The sequence below is a fragment of the Eptatretus burgeri genome, chromosome 8, assembly GCF_056783735.1.
Source record: "Eptatretus burgeri isolate ZD-2024b chromosome 8, Ebu_testis_v1, whole genome shotgun sequence".
Taxonomy (NCBI): domain Eukaryota; kingdom Metazoa; phylum Chordata; class Myxini; order Myxiniformes; family Myxinidae; genus Eptatretus; species Eptatretus burgeri.
Window position 1 is genome coordinate 39,921,851 of NC_140968.1, and position 25,636 is coordinate 39,947,486.

At 41.7% G+C, this 25,636-nt stretch overlaps 1 protein-coding gene and 1 long non-coding RNA gene across 3 annotated transcripts in view; one reads left to right on the forward strand and one right to left on the reverse strand.

Annotated features, from left to right (window-relative positions):
* The window catches only part of LOC147021585 (rhophilin-2-like), an 81,520-nt gene that overhangs the window by 45,251 nt on the left and 10,633 nt on the right, over positions 1-25,636 (forward strand). Inside the window, exons 6-13 of the mRNA XM_085891690.1 lie at positions 610-734; positions 1,823-1,989; positions 3,454-3,641; positions 5,594-5,741; positions 7,525-7,650; positions 7,842-8,036; positions 23,518-23,594; positions 23,709-23,858. Coding sequence (XP_085747816.1) covers positions 610-734; positions 1,823-1,989; positions 3,454-3,641; positions 5,594-5,741; positions 7,525-7,650; positions 7,842-8,036; positions 23,518-23,594; positions 23,709-23,858 — 1,176 coding nt within the window. The remainder of the gene's footprint in view (positions 1-609; positions 735-1,822; positions 1,990-3,453; positions 3,642-5,593; positions 5,742-7,524; positions 7,651-7,841; positions 8,037-23,517; positions 23,595-23,708; positions 23,859-25,636) is intronic.
* LOC147021586 (uncharacterized) overlaps positions 12,074-25,636 on the reverse strand; it is a 39,204-nt gene continuing 25,641 nt past the window's right edge. For both annotated transcript variants that reach the window (XR_015060854.1, XR_015060853.1), the window contains one exon: positions 12,074-14,127. This is a non-coding gene — a long non-coding RNA (uncharacterized LOC147021586). The remainder of the gene's footprint in view (positions 14,128-25,636) is intronic.

Below are 25,636 nucleotides of genomic sequence, written 5' to 3' on the forward strand. Positions count from 1 at the left end.
GGTACAGACCGTGGAGACGGTGTGTCGCGACATACGTTCGTCATCTGAAGAGGTTGTCATGGCAACCAGGATGCTGTTTTCCATGTAGTAGCACAATTCTGTATATACCTTCTTGTTCGGGCGTATATTGTGCTCACTTGCGCTCTTGTTACTGATTACAATTTACAAATACATATATTGCTTTAAAATTATGTGGAGCATACTTCACTGCAATGCTTTATAAAAAAATATTAATTATTAGACGAGTCTTTTACAAACGATAAATGTATAAACAGGCGAGCATTGGGTGGCTTTGACACCAACTCTCTGGTTTATGTAGGTAGTAGTACTTCACCTGTCAAATCTGTGGCAGAAATACTTCTTAAACATAAATATTTAACTTACAATTAAGCATTATAATTTTTGTAAATTGTTGTCAAGCTTGCTAAATTATTGAGTAGATCAGAGATTTATTTTCTTTAAATTGACAGTTTTATACTTTGGATTATTTGAAAGATAAATAAATTATGGACAACCCTGGACTTTAGCATTTCCGTCAAGGGTAGGACACTCAGATTATGATGCCATAAATCTCGCTTTGACTTGAGGTTCTTCCTGTGTGGTCCACAGGCAGTTCGGACCCCAAAACGGTGTGAGGCAGGGCTGGACCTTCTTCGGGAGTACTACACCGAGCTTCTGACTATTAAAGATCGCTTCATGCCTCCATACTACAGACCCAAGATTCTTTTCATCTGGTACAGACCTCGAATCCTTGTTTAAGGGGAGGAAAATATACTCGAGCTCTTTAGCACATGTGATGTCATGGATGGCTAAGGAATCTGTTTGCGAGGTTAACAAACGCAACTCTACCACGACAAACTTTGTGTTTACGTTGTCAATTGGAACAAAAATGCACCAGTGAAAGTCATTACTGATGGATGGAGGTTATGCTTTCAACCCTGTTTGTCTGTCTGTTTGTGAGCAGGATATCTCAAAACATTATGGATGGATTTGGCCAAAACTTGGTGAACAGATTGGGTGTGTAAAAAAAAAAAAGGATGAATTGATTAGAGCTTGGTGAAGATACGGATCCGAGAGTTTTTTAATTTTTAAAGTTCATCTTCACTATTGAGAGATAGGGCCAAAAAATGATATATAGCATGATATCTCAAAAAGTTACAGACTGATTTGGACTAAACTTGGTGGACATGCTGGGTGTGTGACAAGGAAGAATTATTTCAATTTTGGTGGAGATCCGAATCCGGATCTGGATATGAGAATTATTTAATTTTTTAAGTGATTCTTCACCATTGAGAGATCATGCCAAAAACAACATAGTTCTGTTTCGCATGATATTTCAAAAATGTAATGGGCCCCATATGTTCTCGTGGTGGATCAGGCATTGCTTGGTGGAGGCGTTGCGTATGCATGCGCTCTACCGAGTGTCCTAGTTTCTTATCGAATCATCTTTAATGTAAATGAGGAAATTTCATAAATGTGCCACCCTAAAGTTAAAATTTATTTTGTACATACGACCAACCATGCATTTATTTTGGCAAAACATCATTCTTACTTTATGTTGCATCCAGTGGAAATGCATGAACCCATAGAATGACCTGTAACAACGGAAGAGAAGAGGACACTATGAGTGGACTCTCGTCGCATGTAGACCAGACTAGGTGGGTCAAGCAGATTATCCCACCCTGAAGATAGTTAATGAGCCACAGAGCTGCCAACATTTATGAATCGTAGCACCTGTGTGAATGTAAAATTACAAATTGAAGGTAGGAAAAATGCACTCGTCATTTAACTTGAACTAGCATCAGTGTTTTTGCTGTTACAGGTACGACTCGCTTTCAGGCCTGCCTTGCTATGGCAACTCCCTGGAATTTGAGCAGGCCTCTATTCTCTTCAACACAGCTGCAATCTACACACAGCTGGGGAGTTGCCAGGATCGCTCGACACCAGAAGGCCTGAACAGTGCTTCACAGGCCTTTTGTCATGCTGCAGGTATGGCACCTGTATATGGGTGGGATGCTGCTGCAGATTGGAAGAGATTATTCGTCTTGCTTCAAAGTTTAAACCAAACAATTGTGTGATTACTTTGTGTAAGTTTACTTTGATGCACTTAATATTCCATTTTTCCATACATAAAGTCTATATGGCTATTTGTCATGCAACAGGTCCAAATGCCTACTTTTGTGAAAGATACCATTGAATATTACCTATGTTTAAGAACTGTGGTTACACCATCTTGTGTCATTCTGGAAGGATGGTGATGTGCTCTATGATGCAGCGACCTCTACTGGTTCTGAAATGGAGCAGCAGTTTAAATTGGACCCATGAACCGAAAGTTCAAGCCTTGCAAAGTAATATTCATAAGTGGTGTCTCAATATAATTGATTCAATAATTCTTCCTGGCACAATACATCACATAAAATGTATCGTACTATAATTTGAGAAGTGTCTGTTTCTTTGACTTCTATGCATTCCTGAACCATCAGATGGAATAAGTTGAAAACTGGTAGTTGTACTTGAGGGGGTGGGGTGGGGGTGCAGGGCAAGGTTTAAGGTGGTTAAAAAATTCATAGTTTCATGGTTTGAGGATGTGGGGGTGGTTGGGGGGGGGACACCCCAATTCTCTTTATTACCCCGCACATGCAAAGCGAAAAGTGCAGTTTAGCAATTGGTTCATGTCTGTCTGTCTGTCTGTCTGTCTGTAAACGTCAGTTTATGATGGAGGAACGACTTATTTAAATTGATTGTTTATTTTGAACATGATTCGGAAAAATATATCTGCCATTTAACAGTACCTTGTTTCTGAATGAGTCCCGATCGCACACGCACAGAGAGGAGGCTGCGTGGCAGTGAAACAAAATTAAAAATCATTTCAATCAGGAAACTTACTGTTTTTAAAGATGTCATAAAGGACACAAACAACAAGCACGAGTAACTAATGTAACGTAATGGACACTTGGAAAATGGCGGTAAATTCCGGCATTGATAAATTATTTTCCAACTTTTACAATCTTTATTTTATTTGAATTATACACTTGAACAAAGTAGAACACAAATCGCCTTCTTGTCGTCACTTCCATGCACCTTCACTTTCGTCGTACTTGAACATGTTAAATAGGGTGGTGTGTAAAAGTGTTTCAATTGCGCTAAACTTCTGGTATTTTTTTTTAAACGATGCTTTATATTATTATTTTATTTAAATCGAAGTATATTCTTGAACACTGAATGGGGTATCATGTTCTATGAACTCTCCGGTTTGAATATGTACGGCATAGCACCGTTCCCAGTTGGAGGGGGTGTAAGAAGTCCTACTAAAAGATGCCACTTTCATGAACCCATCCATAATTGTGGGGGAATTAAGCCATCCTTAAGGGACAGGTTCTTTGCTCGTGTACAATAAGACTATCCAAAGTGTCCACTCATCCAAAGTTTGCACTACTTTCGCTGCTCATGCAGGAATCTTGAGTGTCATAGCTGAGCAGATGCCACAAGGTGAAACGCCGGATTTGACGCAGGAAATGTTGCGCCTGCTCGCAACCCTGCTCATCTGTCAAGCTGAAGAGGTGACGCTGGAGAAACACCTCATGCACGAACGATCACAGGATTTCAACTTCTGCATCACAATGGCCCGGAAGGCAACACAGGTCTTCCAATCCTATTTTGTTTTTCAATTTTAAAGTGTCTTTAATTTTTAAAGTGTCATTCTGTACAAGTTTGTCAATCAAATTGAGCCGGGGATACTGGGTATTTTTCACTGCAATACTCCACTCCACAAAAATCATATCCTGTGATAAACTTTGTGTATGTGTGTCGTTGGTTGTTATCTTCATTTGTGGGTTTGAGGAGATGGAACGAAGTCCTCCCAGGATATGTTGTCGTGGATCTGGCATTACGTGGTGGAGCTATGTGCTCTACCGAGTGCCCTTCTAGGTTTTTAAGAGATTGTAGAATTAAAAGTTATTGCCTCATTGTTTGCTGAATAATCTTAGGTTGCTTTCCAAGCTTCGCTACTTGGTATGCTTGGCTTGTAGCCTGTACGCTTTCAACATCCTGTGTGCTTGGCATTGAGTGGATCAGAGGTGTTGTGTTGTTACACTGCATGCAAAGCAAAAAGTGTGGTTAAGTAATTGGTTCGTGGTGTTGTGTTTTCTTGCTCATTACTTTTAAATGCCAGTGACAGGTAGTAGACAAAAAAATGAAAACACCTTGGTAAATGAGGGAACCACGTATACTTCCACACAGGTGTGGTCCATGTGTTAATTAAACAAATAACATCCCAATGTGCTTAGGGTCATGTGTAAAAATGCTGTCGTGGAGGCCTGGTAACCTATAATTATGGCTGGCATGGCTGCAAGAGGAGACCTCAATGACTTTGAAGGAGGGGTGATTGTTGGGGTGTGTTTGGCAGGAGCTTCAGTGACAAAGACAACTCAACTTGCTGATGTTTCACGAGCAACGGTGTCTAAGGTGATGTTAGCATGGAACTCCGAAGGAAAGACATCATCAGAAAGAGGCAACAGTGTGCAGAAGCGCATACTCTAGGATTGTGGAATCCGTGCATTAATTTGAAGTGCAAGTTAAAGCAGGCGAGAAACTGTAGATCAATTGACTAAATTTCATCCTGTGGTGCGAGCAGAAACCGCTCATCACACCTGGAAATGCACGTTTGCTGATCCAGTGGAGCAAAGAGCACGGGCAATGGACTACTGAGCAGTGGAGAAATGTGATATGGTCAGATGAATCATCCTTCATCATGTTCTTGACAAATGGATGAGTGCATGTGTGGTGCCCACCTAAAGAACTCTACAACCCTGAGTGCTTGGTTCCAACTGTGAAGGGTTCTGGTGGTTCTGCAATGTTGTGGGGAACATTTTCCTGGCATGGTTTGGGTGCAGTCATTCACTTAAAGGGCAAGGTCAATGTCAATCACCACTTAACATTACTAAGTAATCATCTTCACCCACTGTTTCCTTCCTGCTGGGAGTGGTGTCTTCCAGGATGACAATGTCCCCGTCCACAGAGCACGTGTGGTCACCCAATGGTTTGATGAGAATGACACTGATGTTATCTATATGTGTCATGGCCTTCTCAGTCACCAGATTTTAACCCAATCGAGCATTTATGGGATATTCTGGAACGATGCCCGAGACAGTATTTTCCACCTCCATCAAATAGGTCGAAGCTGATTGACTTTCTCATGGAAGAATGGTGCCGCATCCCTCCTGCAGAATTGCAGACACTGGTGGATCTACATTATGGTGCATACAGACCATACTGGCTGCAAGTAGTGGCCGAACATCCAATTAAGCGACTTTACTTGGTGTTTCCATTTCTTTTTGTCCACGACCAGCAGGTACAAAGAGGAAATGGGCATTTCAAAAGTCTTTTGCTATTGTAGTTAAATTGTTGTACACAGAGACTATGGTGCCTTTTTGATCCCCCTTCTCAAGAAAATGTCTCAACCCAGATTATAATCTGAATCGAGTAAAACTTGATGTTTTGCCCAACTATTGTCTTCTTGCTCTTTTGTTCGGTTAGCCTTTGCACCAGGTGTTGTTAGGATGGATTTTACTAAGCTGACTGACTGTTCTCACAGGTGATGGAGAGTTATTCCCATTTAATGACGCTTGCAGAGCCAGACAAAGTGCTTCCTCTATCCTGGAAAATCCTCCTGCAAATAAAAAAGGTGCACTTTCAAGCGGTGGCTTACTTCTACATGGGTCTTGCTCTGCTGGATCACCGGTGTAAGTAATGTACTATTTCCTTGTGTGGGGGGATAATATATATATATATATATATATATATATATATATATATATATATATATATATATATATATATATATATATCTACAATGTGGATAGCAAAGTCGGGGGGGGGTGGGTGAGTGATGAATAGTGTAAGTATGGTGGAAAGAATGTGAAAGATTATGTGGTGGAACGTTTAGGGATCGGAATGACGGATAGCAATTTTTGAAATGTGGAGGGGGGGGGGTTGGAATGACAGCAATGGAAGATATAGAAAGGCATTGTTTCTCATATGCCTGGTGTTGGCTTAATGGTTAGGGTGATGGGCTTGGAATCCTAGGATCCTAAGTTCAAATCCCCCTGAGCTGTTGAATTAATACCAGGTGGGGTTGACTCTGCCTCTCATCCTTCTGAGGTTGGCAAAATGAGTGCCACCTTGCTGGTATCCTGTGTCGGAGTGGCGACCTGTCCAGAATTGTGCCCAATAGCTAAGGAGACTGCTGAGGCAGCACCAACGCTCTGCACAGAGTATGGTCCCAATGAATGGATGGATAGATTGTTTCTTCTGGTAAGTTTTGGCCCACTTTGCACTGCATGGACCAAATGAGGGTGCATGAATGTATTCCTCCAATCATGGACCGAATGAATATTTTCCTCCAATCTATAGCCAGGATTTGTAGCTCGTTAGTTCCATATCGGTTTCATCGGAGAAGACTATAGGTTTGCTCTCCATCCGTCTGTTCGTCCGTTTGTCCCCCCTGTGGTTTTTCAGACTTTTTCCCATATCCTTTAACATACTCAACTGAAACTTGGAGCATGGTTTTATTCTGATAAGTTACAGAATAAGTTTGAGTTTCAGGGTGTTTCGTCAATTTTTCACACAGTTATGCCCTTTTTTGGACTTGGAAAACATCACATCGGGAGGGACATGTATTGCAAAGTAATTCTAGCTTTTGTGATTTTTCTAATTCTTGTTTGGAGAAATGCCCTTAGCAAAGCCATTCAGAATAAATTCCTCCAGGGAAAGTCATGTGACCTTCCAAATGTCATTTATTCAGGTTTTTTGTTTTTTTGTGTTTTTTTGCTGACAATAAATTAATTTTGATGCTATACATTTAGTGTGGCGATCACCGGGCGTAGTGGCGTGCACCTGTAATCCGGCTACTTGGAGGGTTGGGTTGGAGGATCGCTTGAGGACGTGCGCTCTGCACTGGGCCGCGCTATGAGAGGGTGTAGGGCAGCCCGGAATCATGGCGAAACCCAATCCTTATCCCTGTGTCGTCAGAGGCGACCAGGGTTGCGTCAGGAAGGACATCCGGCGTAAAACCTATGCCAAATGAGTATGCGGATCATAACGTATGATCTGCTGTGGCGACCCCTAACGGGAGCAGCCGAAAGACGAACAACAACAACAACAACATTTAGTGTGGCGATCATAAAATGGAAATCTATTGTAAAATTACATGATCGGTCTGCTATTCATGGCTCGTCCAGAGTAACATGCCTGGCCAATTGATTGCCCCTGTATGGTTTGGGTGATAGTGTTTGATGCAGGTGGTCCAACGAAAAAGGTTGCACTGTCTTAAAAAAAAAAAGAGTTTTTGGTGAGATATTTGTTTAGACTTTGTGGTTAAGAAAGCAATCACTATTTAAACGAGTGGAGGTGATACAATGATGTTTGCATCCATTACTGCTTGGGTACATACATGTAAGTTTTGTATTTGTATGATGTGGTTTGGTGATTGATATATGTATCAGGTGTTCTGTGTTTTGGAACCAGATGGTGCTGAGGAAAGCAATTGTGCTGTAAAGCAAGAGCAAGTCCTATTAGCTGCCTATACATCGTTGCCCGATAGACTTTCCTTCAGCAGGCGAGTCCACAGAGACGACGAACGAACCCATTTTGGTAGGTGAAAAATGATCCCGCTTTTCCTACATTGTATGTCTTTGTTTGATTTCTCTTATAAGTTGGTCGAGAAGGTCTAACACAAAAATCCTTGTAACTCTAAGTCTTCGGTTTGTTTATAACTCCAATATGCTTTAATAAAACATCTGCCATAGTATACAAGTGAAGGAATGTGTTTCTGTCCCATGCAGGTATGAGTTACCTGGATAGTGCCCTGGCTGCACACAATGAGGCTTTGGGTCTTCTTGGTACTTGCCACGAGCTGAGTGCATCGGTCTCGCTGAAGACCGTGCTGAGAGTAGCACTCAATCGTACACTCTGTCTCCACGAGAAGGCCTCCCCAGATGATGATTATTATGACGTTCCCATCATCCTCAGCATTTTGCGTAAGTCTCTCCTTGTTTGCCTCAAGGCACATATTCATAGAGAGTGTAGTTGTGGAATGTTAAAATTATAAGTTTCTTTTTTTATACCTCCAATGATAAGTCACCGGAGGCATTATGTTTTCGGGTTGTCCGTCCGTCAGTGTCCTTGATACGTTTTCATTACCACGATAACTTAGAAACGGCTGAGGGGAACTACTGTAAGTCAAACTTGGTACAAGTATGTATTGAGATTCAAAGAAGAACTGATTAAATTATGGGGTCAAGAGGTCAAAGGTCAGAGGTCCCATTAGGTAAAAATTCTGTGACCGCACCAATGTGTGAACCAGTGATGGGATTTTGACCAAACTTGGTATATAAGTATACAGTAGTCTAAAAGTATTCACCCACCCTCCAAAGTTTTCACATTTTGATGCCACCTGAGCTTATTTCATGATGCTTTCAAATCAAACTTGATATATAGTGTCTTCACAAACAACTCTAAAGTGATAGAGCTAAAAAAAGAAAATGCAGATAAAATGTGAATACATTAGATTAACAGAAAAATCAGATGATTCTCATTTGCATAAGTTTTCAAACCCTTTGTCTAATTTAACCCTAAATCACTTCAGGAGCAAATTATTTGTTTAAAAGCTTACAAAATAAATGTAATATGTTTCACCTGTTTAATCAACGGTTTAACTTTAAAATCAAGCTCCCCCAGTTATCTAAGGAGTTTTAAGGTGCAACTCACTTGGTCAACGAACAAGGCAAGCAAGAAGAACAAGGAGCTTTCCAAGAAGTGACACGTAAGGTGGTGGAGAAGCACCGTTCAGGAGAGGGTTGTAAGAAGATTTCAAAGTCACTCATTATCCCGTTGAGTACGGTGAAATCCATCGTTAAGAAGTGGAAGATGTATCATACCACCCAGACTCTACCCAGATCAGGTCACCCATCCAAACTCAGCAGCCAGGCAAACAAGAAACTGGTTTGGGATGTCACTGTGAATCCAACAATGACTTTAACAGATCTGCAAGGCTCCGTGTCGGAGATGGGGGGTCAGTGTCCATCAATCAACAATATCCCGTTCCCTTCACAAAGCTGACCTCTCTGGACAGGTGGCAAGAAAGAGGCCATAACTGAAATAGACACATCTAAAAGTTCGTATGGAGTTTGCGAAAAAGCATCTTGATACTGTAGGCATGTGGAAAAATGTTTTGTGGTCAGACGAGACAAAAATTGAACTTTTTGGTTTACATTCAAAGCTTCGCTTCTGGCACAAGCCTAACACCGCACATCACCCGTCAGCACCATCCCTACTGTCAAGCTTGGTGGTGGCAGCATCATGTTGTGGGGCTGCTTTTCATTAGCAGGGACTGGAAAGCTTGTCGGTATGCACGGTGCAAAGTACAGGAGAATCCTTGATGCAAACCTGTTTGAGTGAGCCATGAATCTGAAACTGGGTAGGAGATTCACATTTCATCAGGACAATGATCCGAAGCACAAAGCTGAAGCCACACTGGAGTGGCTGATATAAGAAGAAAATAAATGTTCTTGAGTGGCCCAATCAAAGTCCTGACTTTAACCCAATTGAACATTTAAGGCGAGACTTTAAGATTGCAGTCCATCGACGATCCCCATCAACTTGGCAAAACTAGAACAATTTTCACATGAAGAATGGACAAATATTTCACCATCTCACTGTGCAAAGCTGGTAGAGACCTACCCACAAAGACTCATTGCAAACATTGCTGCAAAAGGTGCTTCCACCAAGTACTGACCAGAGGGGCTGACTAGTTTTACAACCAGTGAAGTTTGATTTGTACATGTTTTTTTTCAGGTATTCCTGACATGTAACCTCCTTCCACTATAACAGTTTAGTTTGATCTCTTCAGTTATCAATAAAAAAGTTCATTTGGAAAAATTGTTTCTACACAAGTAGTAATTCATCTAAATGCGGCATTATTGGTCGGACCAGCAAGAGGTGAAAGGTCAAACCGATGGTCATTTCAGGTACATATGTGATACGTGAGAACAGCTGAAGGGATTTAAATCAAACTTGGTACAAGTACAGTATGTACAATGATGTGATAATGCGGGCGAAGGTATATCGGTCGACTTCGTGACATTGAAGACTGCCATTCTAGATATTCTTAAAAATACTTTGTGATGCCCTTTTCCAGTTCGAAATGAATAAGCAATCTGACATTAATTTCAACCATTCAGAATCTCAAAAATGTGGATTTTTTTGGCACTCCATAAATTGTTCATAACCAACATTACTCAAAACACGTTTGTTAATATGTGCTAATGTAACCAATTGTTACGTTACGCGTCCACCTCGAGGCACCAGAGCGAGTGCACCAGTTAACCGGAGAATGTCATGGCAGAAAAGAAATAAGGACACTCATGTGCCCCGTGTGTTGTTTTACGGGTGAAACCAGCATATGACAATAGACAGAAGGATAATTTTCTCATAATATTTATTAATCCCTACTGTCAACCTTTCCTAAGAATTAAAAAAAAAAAGAAAAAGCAGCCTTTTATGACTTTCCTGAGAATCCCCAAATTAGTACAAACGTCACGTATATCATTGTAGCTATGAATTAACTCATGACTTTTGAGGTGACAACTCATCTCAGGTAACCAGTTTGTATAATAAACCCCAGCAGGTTATAAAAGAGTGAAGGGTTATTACCGCGATGTGAACACGTTTGAAAGGATCTTGTCCAGTGGATGCACACATGATGAATCCTTGTAACTGGAGCATGGAGAAGAACCCACGTCCGCAGGTCATGCTGTCTCAGAGAGAGGTTGAATTCAGGAGCTCCACACTGTGAAGGACAATGCATACTGGAAGCAGGTGAGGAGAGTAAAGAAACATATTCAGGCTGCCGTCTCGATGCAGCCAGCCAAGAGGTGCCAACTGCGAAGTGGTCTCTCAGACAACAGTAGTGCAGTATGTTCGACAAGTAGTCCGACTTGTAGATGAGAGCGACTGATGTACAGCGGGGTGAAGTTGGTTCTTTGTAGTCGGGCAATGGGGTCGCTGAACCATTCCAGGTTTGCATACAGTGGACCCCCCGATTCCTCCATTACTGTTTGAATTGGTTTAGAATGAATTTCCTCGTGTGAAATTCAGCGCGGCAGCCATTCCTTCTCCTTCAACATTTTCCCTCTTTCCTGCTCTACGTAAACTGCTGGTGCATTTTATATCTTTCACCAACTGCCCGTCTCTTTCAACTTTGTTTTGTTGGGGTTTCTTGAAGCCATGGCAGCCTTTGGTGTCTCTTTTCTCGTTTTGTTGTCATTCCGGAGGTGCCGCCGATTTCTTTTCTCTCATGGTGTTTTCTTGTAGAGGTCAATTCAGCCTTGGCAAGGTTCATTGTGACGTTTAACAGTAAAACAACTTTCTTCATCCAAAAGCACTGAATTCCTTTCACTGAAAACAATGATTTTACCAAGGTACAAAGCACTTTCACCCCACAGCGCAACTGAATGAACCTTGACCACATTGCAATTAATATGTCTTTAACACCGATAAAGTTGCATTCCACAAACTTTGGAAGACGAGAATTGATCGAGAGGGAAAGAATCAGTGTTGCATAAACTGTTTGGATCATCATGCCCACATACCTTACCAATGAAGCACAAAACATTCCGATTATGAGGTGGACTCAAAACGTTTCCTCCTCCAAAATATGAAGGAATGACCCTGTGCAAGTGAAACTCAACACATATGTTAGTTATTGGATACATAGTTTGGATCCAGACTCACCCTCCCCTCCCCTCCTTCCCCCTTCCCCAACAATGGGTGACTAACCTGATGCCATTCATAATGGAAATCGTGTTTTTTGACTCTGAAACCTTTCCAAAGTTGGGCGAGGGGGAATGAGAGAGGGAGAAAGAAACCTTTTGCATCTACGATTATTTTGTCCCTTTACTCAACACTGGAAAAGGATGGAGAGAACATTTGTATTGGTGTGGTGTTCAATGATCATTGTGCCAATCACTTCTCTGCATCTGTAGTTGCATCTTTTTTTTTCCTTTTTTTTGGACACTTTATGTGTGTGTGTGTGTGTGTGTGTGTGTGTGTGTGTGTGTGTGTGTGTGTGTGTGTGTGTGTGTGTGTGTTATGTGGAAGGGGAAGATAGTCAGGGCTGTTAGGGATTTTTTGGTTCACATTCTTCCAAAAGCACCAATTTTGGCCCAGATGTCGCCCATACCATACTTTTTCGATTTTTGATGGGCGCCCCCGGGGCCGCCATATTGGCCAAATCCAATATGGCCGCCACTCGGGTTTGAGGTCAATCCAGTTAAAAATCCAAAAGGGCTAGAATCATGAATAATACCAAAAGGGCTAGAATCATGAATCATGGGATCTGATTCTGATCTAATCCAATGATTTGAGGTCAAGGTCACTCCTCAAGGTCACCCTAAAGGTCATTTTGGGGTCAATATACGTAATTTTAGTTGTTTTATTTCAATATATACAAACAGCACATCATGTTATCAGTTTCCGAAGTTGAGTAATCCGAATCTGACCTTATTTTAACGATTCGAGGCAATATTGCATGTCAGGGTCATGATATGGGTCATCCGACCGAGAGGTCAACCATAGGTCAATAATATAGGTAAACAACCAAAAGTGCTAGAATCACACATAATACCACTTTTTAGGGGTTTGTGGTCTCTGAGAATCCGGTTCTGATCTATAATCTTATTTTGACGATTTGAGGACATGGGCACCATATTTTGGGGTCAAAGGTCAAAGATCAGCAGTTAGGCCCTACTACTAAAAAAAACCAACAAAGATTATTCAGGAACAACTTTTATGAAAATAATTCGGAGATGACATCTGCTGTACTGACAAACATGACAAAATGCTATGTGCCGCTGTGTGCTTTTAAATGTTCTTAATACAATACAACATTACAGGATCATTTTAGCATACCAATGATTACTTGTACCTATAGATTCTGGCTTGCGCTGTATGATACCATGGCCAGCAATAAGAACTACTGGTCATCACCGCCCTCATTAGTAACGCACCCGCCTTCGCATTTGCAGATGGCCGTGCATCGGACACCGGCGCGGTTGCATTTGCACCTTCCTGTGCATGCCTTGAGGCAGCCACAGTGCAAGAGAATGGCACATACCACTGAAGTGTTGCTGAGTGTGGTCCATAGAGATTGCCATGTACTGGTGCCATCTTTGTGCCAGCCCAACTCACTGAAGTCAGGAATTTCCTGCTGGACCGAGGTGGCCTGACTCCAGTAGAAACTCGCCTGTAGTAGTGCTCGCTTCACATGCTGGAACAGCGCGGCTTGGGTAGGTGGAATGTTTTCCAGCGATCTACTTCCAGTGGTGAAGAGGCGATGCCTGGCCGAGTCGACACCAGCTGCACCACGTCCTTTGCTGTACATGATTACGACGAAGCGTTCAATCCGTTGCATATGCACGGACTCGAGAGTGAAGAGGTCAGGGTCGCACGAGAGAGCCACTAGTGTATCGGTGAGGTCCGGTATGCTTATCCAGGCTGCCCAAGCGGTCTTCTTGCCACATCCAAGAAACTGTGATGTCATGTCACACCCCGTTAGGCTGTGGAAGAGGGGTAGTTTTTTTGGACTATTCTGAGGGCCAGCTTCTCTGTCTAGCTTCTCTCTCTCCCGTTTGACTCGAGAACTACTACAATAACTCCTGCACGTTTTGTGATTCCTAGCCTTGTGCGATTTAAGAGTTGCTGCAATACCTGAGCCATCATTCAACTGACTAATCGTGACATTGATACCAGAAGGAAGATTATTGTCATTGAGAGCATTGAAGTCTTTGAGATTTCTCTCAAGTGATACAAGTCCCTCCTCCTTAGGTGTTTGCAAGGCTTGTTCAGTTTTGTCCGATTGACAAAGACAACAGAGTCCCCATTTCATAATTTCGGGAGAAGACATAGCTTGACACTCATGTATTACTGGTCCATTATAATATTATGTAGACTCGTCATCGCGATGAACTTTCATCTAGGGTGTCTCGTGAGATAGGGTAGACGTCAGCTCCGAATGACATCAGGCACCACTGCCGCTGCTGGAAATGTTGATGATCACAGACTTGGTATTATCTGAAAAATATTCAACGTAAAAATAAACCAAAAAGGATATGACATACAACTCAAAATTTGTAAACAGTTTTAAAAATAAACTCAATTGTCATTGTCTAATACCAGAAACTTTAATTAACTGCATGCGACATCACCTAACAAAATAGGAAAATTGGTTAGCATTTAGGATGTCATGCGAAATACACACATCCTGTGGAGAAGATCTCAACTTGTGTGATATACAGCTAATAATGGGAAAGGATTTTGGCTACTAAATTGAAGTACAGTCGGCAGATAAAAACAACAAAACAATCAATCAATACCTGGTAGCTATATTTCAAAAGCAAATAAGAAATTTAAATTGTAGGCTGCACATGGCTGCTACTGGAAGGAAGTGAATGTTTATTATTTTATATCCAGAGAAATGCAGGAGCAAATATATATATATATATATATATATATATATATATATATATATATATATATATATATATATATATATATATATATATATATATATATATATATATATATATATATATATGGGCACTTTCACAGTAAGAGTTGAGTTAAGGTGGTTCAGAACATCTGTTTATTAAGTGGGTGGGCTATTTTACCATTAACTGGTGTCATCTACTATTTCTCATAATATATGAGTTTACAGGAGCTCGTAAAATAACACAAACAAATGGCATATTTTGACTTTTCTACCCTAATACTAGTATTTAATGGGTAAATATTTTGAAGTTTTAATTTTTTTTGGATCTGGGATGACGCACCAGAAACACCGGGTTTGACTCCATAATGACCTTTAGGGTGACCTTGACCTCAAATCATTGAAATAAGACCAGTATCAGATTCCCATACCCCGAAAACCCCTAAAACGTGGTATTATTCATGATTCTAGCCCTTTTTGATTTTTAACTACATTTAACTCTAACCCGAGTGACGGCCATATTGGATTTGACCAATATGGAGGACCCGGGGGGCGACAAAAGTATGGTATGGGCGACATCTGGGCCAAAATTGGTGCTTTTGAAAGAATGTGAATGAAACGGCCCCTTTTATGTCCTAACAGCCCTGACTAAGAGGGGATCCATCATTAGATCGTGTTAAGAATAGCAGGGTCAGTGTGATTCGCGTAGTGTAGATTTACTCTTGGAATGTCAGAGTAAGTCTTGTTTAACGTGATGCTGAGGAGGCAGCATATGTAATTGATAGATAACATAGCTGGGGATAAGATTGTATGTCTGAAAACCTGTTTTCAGGTGAGGCCAGGTGAAGACTCAGGCACATAGTGCATTGCACTTTAAAAGGGGACAGTATGGACTGTTTGGCCAGTGGTCAGGTCAGGTATGGGAGTATATGCGCAGAAGAGCATGTTGCTGTGTCCACTTTCTACCGGTACTCCAGGGACCTCCGTCTGGCCATCCCCAAGGCAGATGTCTGGCTCATCCCCATCTCATTGAGATGCTGATCAACCTGCTGCAAAAACGAGGCACATGCTCGGCCCATTGGCCTCCTCCACTCATGAGGCTCCTTCGCTGAGAGAATCTGGTGAGCAGGATCAGCGTCAGGAAAACGAGCCACATGTCCATACAGCTGTAGCTGATGCTCACGGACTATGCAGGCAACAAATCTCATTTGAGTCTCGCTCAGCAACCGCTCGTTGAACACAAAGCCCGACCAGCGATAGCCAAGGATTCTATGAAGAGAGCTGGTACCAGAAGAATTAAGTCTCCATCTCATATCCCTGGTCAGAGTCCTAGTCTCACATCCATAGAGCAAGACTGGAAGCACCAAGGACCTGAAGACTCAGACTGTCGTCCTCCTGCACAGGTGCCGGCAGCATCACACCCCATGATCCTCTGAATCCATGACTCCTCAGGCCCGACCCAGACGTCTGTTGACCCCTGACTCAGCCAGCAGACATGAATATCACTGCCAAGGTAAGTGAATCTCTCCGTGACCTCAACATCCTCACCACAAACGGGCACAGACAAGATAGCAGCATCCAAGATGTCATTGAAAGCCTGGATCTTAGTTTTGACCCAGGAAACCAGTAATTCCAGTGGCTCCGACTCCCTAATCAGCACCTCGAGGGTCCCCAAAAGGATATCCAGAGTCTCCACAAATATGATGATCATCTGCGAAATCAAGGTCAGAGATCTTGACATTCCCAAACGATGCACCGAAGCTTGATCTCTCCGACATCCTCTCCAGAATCCAGTCCACACAAGTGCTGAAAAGTGTGGGGGCCAGTACATACCCCTTTATGAACTCCAGTAACAACTGGAAATAAGTCAGAGATGGTATCACCACATGCTGGGATGTGGGGGAGGGGGGTTGAGTTGTGGTAGGGAGAGGGTTTGGAGGCTTTAAACAGGGAAGGAATTGACACCTTTGGGTTGCGAGTGTGAGGACTCAGGGTTGGGGGTGGGGGAGCAGCAATATGAGACAGAGTCGGGAGGAGTAGGTTGAGACTTTGGGGGGGGGGTTGAGTTGTGACAGGGTGGGGGGTTGAAGGCTTGAAATGTGGAGGAAATTGACACCTTTGGCTTAGGAGGGGGAGAGTGAGGATTTGGGTTTGGGAGGCAGAGTTTGAGGACTTGGGCCCGGTTTCATGAAGCATTTTTCAGGAAATATTTGAGGATTTACTTCAACATTTCCTCAAGATTCCCCTTAAGGACATCCTTAATTTTAGGATCATTGCATATTCCAATATTCCTTAAGTTTTTCCTTAAATTCCTTAAACCCTTGTCCCCCATCCTTTAACACCAACCTTTGAGTTTCCAAATGTCACTCCTCATGGATATTTGTCATGAATAGGATGACTATCACTGCACAAGATGTCATGAATGTTTCCTGAGACCGCCTCAAGCCGCTGGATGTCTATGATGATGTTGCGCGTATTTAAAACACTTACCAAGGAATAATTAGAACGAGCCGAAACCCCGTCACAGACGGATTCCGTTCATTCAACCACCCTCACCAGCTCACCCACACTCGAGGGACATGGACTGGACAGGGCGTGCTTGCCCCCGCCCCTGCCCCATTCCCCCCCGCCCCGCCTTCAATTTACGTACCCCCCGCCAAAAAAAATTAATTGCCCCGGCCCCACCCCCGCCTCTTCACTCCCCGCACCCCATCTCCTGATTCCCCACCCCACTTGCCCCCAGGCCCCCGCCCCCGTGTCCTCCCCCTCACACTCAACCCTGCCTAATTCACCCCAGCCCCCGCTCACTCATCCCCCACCTCATTTCCCCCATCTCCCGCTTTCAATTTGCTTACCCCCGCCCCAAAATTTTCGTACCTTTCCCCCCGCCTCTTCACTCCCTGCCCCCGCCTCTTCATTTCCCGCCCCCCCCTCTTCACTCCTCGCCCCCGTCTCTTCATCCCCCGCCCCCGCCTCTTCACTCCTCGCCCCCATCTCAATGAAAAGTGTTTATTCTGCTTCAGAGTTGAAAGTTGACTATTGCCACTATGTGCGATGCACTCTTACAGGTACGAAGTCTCTTTCAGTCCAGGTCACAGTACCGAGAAAAACGTGACGCGACCACTAGGAGGAGCACAACATTGGTCCTTCAGTATTAATATATAGATGATACTAAGGATATGTGAACTCCCACAACAATGTGTTTTAAATAATTTATTGATAAACTGCATCGAACTGACAATACCACAGTATTTAACACGTGATATCTGGGCTGATGTAAAGGTGTGTTCTGGTGCAGGTACTGCAGGTGTGGCTGAACAAGTTGTTCGTCCATGCTGCTAGTGCCGTGGTACTTACATTGTGCAAAAATTTATTACTTCGTGTTCAGCTTATTTAGATACCAATTCAATTGATACCGACGGCGACCCCAGGGAAAAAGGTCAACTGCGTGCAACATAAATCTATTGAACGCGTGTTACTAGGTCTGTAACTCGTCAATATCGCATTGTAGGGAAGCATGTGGGGCTTCGTTCAATTTGAGGGAGTCCTGGTTTACCCTATAGACCCAGGTCTTACACAAATCGAGGGATTCTCAACAATTATACACTATTTACAGTTATAGCTTATGGTGTTGTTATTAAACAAAAAAGTACTTCAACAACACATATCATACAACTAACTATACCATTCATTGTCTCTCCTGTGCTTGAGAAAAGCCTCCATTGGTGCTTCTGTCTCTTCCTGAAGCCAGTTTGTAGATCGCTTCACCACCATCCAGCTTTCAGAGACCTCTTTTACATCGTATCTTAAATAAAAAGTGTAAACAGTACTTGCTATTGTTGTTACCCTCACCAGAGGAGGGGATATTACATTTGGGTTTGTTTGTCTGTTTCTTTGTTTGTCCGCACAGAACATGAATGTTTTTCTCTGCAACCGCGTGTGGGATTGACACAAAATTTTCACCATTGGAGTGACTACTGAGGTAGAATGTTTTAACGATAATTATGACATCATAGGTCATGTGGTGTGGCAGCCATGAAGAAAAAAAGGAAAAACTTTGGACCTCTGCATTTCCGAAACCGCAACAAGGAAAAAAATTGAAACTTGGCACATGGCAAGTACTCCACATGGGGAATGTTTTTTTTATGATGTCATAGGTGCCTTCATTATGACATCATAATGCAAACATAGAACGCTACATCTGATCAGTATGAAAATTTTTGTGGGTCGTCTAGGGATAAATTGGTCCACAGAAAAAAAATTGATATCTTCACTCACGTTTGGCAGATGTGTGTGTGTATATATATATATATATATATATATATATATATATATATATATATATATATATATATATATATATATATATATATATACATATATACATATCTACTTCTTCTTTCGGCTGCTCCCTTTCGGGGTCGCCACAGCGAATCATCCGCATGATCCGCATAGTGATTTGGCACATGTTTTACACCGGATGCCCTTCCTGATGCAACCCTAGTCTCCTCTTACGACACAGGGATATGGTACACCTATTTTAGCCGGGGTATACACCGGCCCAGTATACTGGTACTCATTTTGCCGACCTCGGAAGGATGACAGGCTGAGTCAACCCCCTGGTGTTTTAATTCAGTGGCCCAACGGGGCTTGAACTCAGGTCCTATTTGATCTCAAGCCGCTGCCCTAACCACTGCGCCAACACCAGGCTCATTTATATTTATACATATATGTATATATATTTATATATAAGTATATATTTATATGTATACATTTACATATATATATATGTGTATATATACATATACTATATATATATATATATATATATATATATATATATATATATATATATATATATATATATATATGTATACATATTCTCAACATGTATGGCCACCATGTATATATAGATATATTTATTTATGTATACAGTATGTATATATGTATATTTATGCACATATGTGTGTGTATGTATATGTATATGTATATATATATATATATATATATATATATATATATATATATATATATATATATATATATATATATATATATATATACAGGCAATCCTCGGGTTACGACGGTCTCGACGTACGACGTTTCGTGATTACGACGCATCTCCCATAAATTATTAAGAAATAAATTATTTCGACTTATGCGGTTTGCGTCGTAAATACAAACTTTGCGCGGGAACTGGTTGGTGAGCGTGGCGGAAGAATACGTTGTCACGCGGTGCTAGACCGAGGAAGACGGCGTTGGTCATTTCCCGGTTGGACGCCATTTTGGATTGTTGCTCATTTGCTCTCTTTTGTTTGTGTTGCTTTTTTGGAAACTTTTTGCCCTTCATTATGGCTCCCAAGCGTAAGTCAGACTCTTCTGATGGCAGTGCTTCGAAAAAAAGGAAAGCCATCACCATGGAAGTGAAATTAGACATAGTTAAACGCTCAGAAAAGGGAGAAACACCGACGAGCATTGGCCAGTTGCTTCGCCTAAGCCGTTCGACTGTCGCGATGATTATAAAGGATAAAGATCGCATCCTTGATCATGTGAAAGGATCTGCTCCTATAAAATCGACTGTGATTACTAAGCAGCGTAGTGGTCTCATTATTGACATGGAAAGGTTATTAGTGCTTTGGCTGGAAGACCACCATCAATGGCGTATCCCAATGAGCCTTATGTTGATTCAGGAGAAGGCTAAAAGATTGTTTGAGGCCTTGAAAAGTGAAAAGGGGAAGGGAGTGAAAGTGAAGAGTTTGTGGCTAGTAGAGGTTGGTTTATGCGGTTTAAGGCTCTTGATAATTTGCATAACCTTAATGTGCAAGGTGAAGATGCTCGTGGTGATGAGAAAGCTGTTTCATTTCATTATTTTATATTTCTGTCCTCCATGTGTTTTTTAGTGCGAGTTATGTTTTCATATCTTATAGAAATATTGTGTTTTAATGTCCTAGATTATGACTTTGTGTTCCGTTACTGTGTGTTCTTGTGTCAAAATGGTCACAAAGTCAAAATCACAAACATGAATCACAAACGTTACTGTGTGTTCTGACTTGTGCGGAAAATCACGTTACGATGCGTCGTAGGAACGGAACTCCATTGTTAGTCGAGGACCCCCTGTATATATATATGTATATATATATGTATATATATATATATATATATATATATATATATATATATATATATATATATATATATATATATAATCTTCACTGAAATGGCTCAACAGATTGAGGTGAAACTTTACATGTATGGCCACCTATCCATGAGGAACAAAACGTTCACACCTTTGACATCTTTGGTGACATCGTTTGGCAGCCATATTGGATTTACCCTCTATCCTATAAAAAAATCTTCTCCAGAACGGTTGGACAGATCGTGGGGAAACTTCACACACATGTTCCCAAAGCCTTGCGGATACGAGGGTATTCACGAGTAATTGATAGGTCATATGGTCTGGCAGGCATATTGGATTGAGCAAGAATTAAAAAATATATATTTCTCTTGAACAGCTTTATTGATCAACGTGAAACTTGACAATTATGATCTCAGAGTGATGGGGAATAATTGTTTTAAATTTCAAACTGATGGGATGCATGGTCTGGTGACCAGAATTATTTAATTTTTTGACCTGGGTTCTTTTTGATTTTTTAAAATATTTTTTGGAATGAGGCTAACTTGGTTGTGCTTGGATGAGTTTGAGGGTAATGGAGTTGCAGCTGAAATGTGAATCCTATCCAGGTTCCTCCTCATCTTTGCTTTGTGCTTGTTCAGGTTCCTTCTGATTATTCCAATGCAGGACTGCACCTGTTTGGTCTTCCATTTAATTTGAATTGAATTTATTTAAATCCTATTGTAAATTCATTTGAATAATAATAAACTTCATGGATCAGGGTCAAGTGTCCGATCAGAGCGGGATGTCTTGGTACCTGGTCATCGCTGCCAGCAGTTATAGTGACAGTTCTATTTATGTCTCTTATTTATTACGTAATACACCAGTACACAAACACCACACTAAATACACGATGCAAAACTACACAAACACCACACAAAACAAGTTCTGGCGATAGTCTGCCATCTCTGATTGCTCTTTTTCTTGTTTTTTTTGTTTGTAAGCATTTCCATGGAACTGTAATCATGTGCATTCGTGTTCAGAAACATTTTAAAAACTTCCCTTATGAATCACGAACCGCTGGGAACATATCACTTTTTTTCCGATTGATCCAATGGCCCTACATTCGCAGATTCAACATTCACAGCCTTTTTCAGGAACATATCACCTGCGCATGTAATGGGGAATCCGAACATATCACCCTAACCCTAACAGCTCGGGGTCTTGCTCTCCTGGTAAATGGGAAATCCAGATTAATGTTAACCTAAAAGTTTGGGACTGCCGATGTTGCAGTGCCACCTGCAGGCATGACACCAGATTCCCAGAACACAATGGAATTCCAGTTGTATCAGAATCGACAAAGGATTAAATTTGGGACTGTAACCAGAGATCCAAGAGGCAAGTGTGTAACATCACCGAGATATTGATCTTGGGTTTATTCAATTTTGTTTTAGTATTTTGATAGGAGTGCACAGTTATGGGTTCGCGAGTGCACAGTTGCCTGAGTACCTTTTTATTTGGTGTGGTGTGTTTTTTATTTTTTGCTCTTTCTGACCTTCACTTCGGAATTTCACCACAGGGAATAATGAAGTGTTAAACAGCTCCTCTGAGATTATAAAGGGATTAGCTTTTTCTTGATTGCTATCTACTCTGTTATTGGTCTGAAAGAACCCTATGCTCGGCTGTGGGCATTAATTGTTCAGGTGCTGGCAGCTTCCTTTGACTGCAACTCCTACTCTCCATCAGTATTCATTGGAGGCATGTTGCTTGAAATCCAAAATTCTGAGTCTTCTCTCCCACACACGCACACTTGTAAACCCTAGCGCTCATCAACCTGGGCCTGCTTCTGTAAATATACAAGTTCAGCATTTTGCTTTTTGTTAGTAATGCGCTCATCATTTTGTGTGTAGCACATGGCTCCTGGTTTGCATCATTCCTGGAGGGGGGGGGGTGTTTTGGTGATACAGTGCCCCCTGAAAGTTTAGGAAAATAATTTTGAATTTGGTGAGGGTGTCGGCAATGGCTCGCATGGTCTTCATGAAAAACACCATGAGATCTTTAATGTCCACCAACTAATGCTGGCAAATGGGGCGCACAGTTTAACGTTCATCCAAGGGACAGCAGATACAATAATGAATCGCCCGGCCTGCGAGACACCAGACGACAGTTTATAGCTGGGCTGAGATATAAACCCAGGCAAGACAGCTCAGAGGCAAGCGTGCACATCTCAAGGCCATCCTGCCAGTCATGAATAATGGACTACAAAGTGGGAAATGCATCTGTGAACTGAACTCTTGACTTGGCATGGGCATTCTCTGTTTGGTGCCTTTTTTGTTTGTTTTATGTTTTAGAAAATACTTGATCAGAGTTGCAAGGGATTTGAGCATAGTTTGAAAGTCAGATTGCTGAATATGCTCTTCATTTCTTTGTACTCTGTGAGTTTCAGAGATTTTGTTTTTTACGGAAGAAGAAAGATTTTGAGCATTGAAATTGCTTTTTTACAATGTTTGGCTTTGTTGTCCTTTTCAACTAATTTATATTTTTGAGTTAGTTGCTCAGAATTTTAAGTAAATTTACTGCACTTTAAATTATTCATAATTTTGTATGTATCATTTTGTTGACCTGATGCTTGCCGACACACCACCAAACATGCAAACTAATGCCACATGGGGAATAGCAACATAGGTTTGAGAGTACCTAATTGCTTGGATATTCTAGTAGTAAAGTTGTTATAAAACTTGGGCTCGTGACAGCTTCTTCACTATACTGTACATGATATGAACTTTTTTGCATTAGAGAGAATATTGAGTGGCTCTGCATGAACAAAATAGTGTGACTGCTCAATGTGTGCGTGTACATGCAGCTGAAGCATTTGAAGAAGTGGTACCTCAGACTCCTCCCCTCCATAATTCAGAAAAACGGGATATCTTCCAAAGGCTAGTAAGTAACAAACTTGATCCTTTGTGAATGATACAATTTGGAATCCTTGCCAAGAATTGCAATGATTCTTGACAAGAATGTAATTTTAAAAGTATTTTTATTGTTATTTATCAGGGTCCCCCAGCAGTGTTCTGTGCCAAGCAGTGGGTGAGCACTCCACATAAGGCATATCTTGCGAAATCTCCATCAGAAGGCTATGGGATGCGACTCGGGAATGACTCTCCAGTGGTTGTGATACTGGTCCAGCCAGGCGGTATTGCTATGGTAACTGCATCCAACCGACACTATTGACTGCCAGTCAAAACATATTGTGTTAGCGGAATGGCAAATGAAAAGTGACACATGATGCAGATGTTAAAATGCAGGTGACACCAATCCTAGTTATCAAAATTAACATCACCAGTAAAGTATGTTTAATAGCGATATTTCAATGCCATAATCATACATTCTTCATCAAAGCTTGATTTAATGAAATGTATTTTATGCATGATGGTTGTCAAGGAGCACCATTTGCCATGAAATTGGTGCTGAAGTGGCCAGAGGTGTGTTAGAGGGAGTGGGGGGGGGCAGGGTGTCAGTGAGTGTGGACATTTTGCTGGTAGTGTATTTCACCCAGGAAGTACTGCAGATATGGACTTGCTTCAGGAACAACAAGCATGCCATTTTTGATAATAGTGCAGTAGATAGTAGAAAAATCATGCAAATTATGATACAAGCATCAAATTTGGCATTTCTGTTCTGCAGGGCTTTCTGATCAAATCTGCCTGATTGGCCATTTGAAAATCCAAATTTTGAAAAATTTGAAAAAAAAAAAAACTTCAAAAAAATTTGAAGTCACAACTGGCTGAAATTCTTGAAGCGCAAGTGAACATCCCAGACAGGGAACCAAGGGGAGATGCAGTCATCATTGATGGCTCAGCACTTATCAATGCCCAACCTCCACGCACTTCAAAGATATTTGAGGACTATGCTAAAGAAGACATCATCCCAAAGGTGGAATCCTATGGTGCCAGGTACGAGAGGGTGGACGTAGTGTTTGATGTGCACAAGAAGTCAACTCTGAAGTCCGAGGTAAGGTCGAAAAGAGGGTAAGGAATCAGAAGAAGAGTGACAGGAACCAGTAAGACCCCGAGTAACTGGAGAAGCTTTCTTCGAGATGACAGCAACAAGACTGAGCTGTTTCACTTCCTTGCGGAAAAGATGTGTGAAGCACAGACGACAAGCACAGTCATTGTCACAATAGGAGAAGATGCCATTAGCAACGCAAGGAAGTCACTGGATGCTGTGTCTCCATGTTGTCATGAAGAAGCTGACACTCGAATATTTCTACACGCCAGGGATGCAACGACGGATGGTAGAAAGTCCATTATCATTAAGGCTAATGACACGGACGTACTAGTCATAGCAATATCTGTACTGCCATCTTTACAGGAACTAGGTCTTGAGAACATGTGGATTGCCTTTGGCCAAGGAGCCAAGGCACGATGGATTCCAGTCCATGAGGTAGTTTCTGCAATAGGGCCTGAGAAAGCTAGATGGATCCCATTCTTCCATGTGTTCACTGGATGTGACGTCGTGTCTGCCTTCCGCGGTAAAGGGAAGAAAACTACATGGCAGACTTGGAACGTCTTTGATGATGTTTCTGAAACATTCACCAATCTCAGCCAGCATCCAACATTGATTCGTGATCTTGACTTTTTTGAAGTTTTTTTTTTTTTTTTCAAATGTTTCAAAATTTGGATTTTCAAATGGCCAATCAGGCAGATTTGATTAGAATCCCCTGGAGAACAAATGTGCCAAATATGATGCTTGTATCATTCCTCTCAAAAAATGCTGTTATCTGCCCCACTATAACTAAAAATGATAGAGCCAGGCACAACATTGTTTCTTTGTGGGGCAGCAAAGCAAAGCTCTTGTATTGGAAAAATACCTGACCATAGATGATCTGAGATGCAACGGACATAGGGGAGTGGGATGTCACCATAGATGACATCCCACTCCCCCCCCTGTACCACCTCCTCCATCATGACAATGCATTTGCT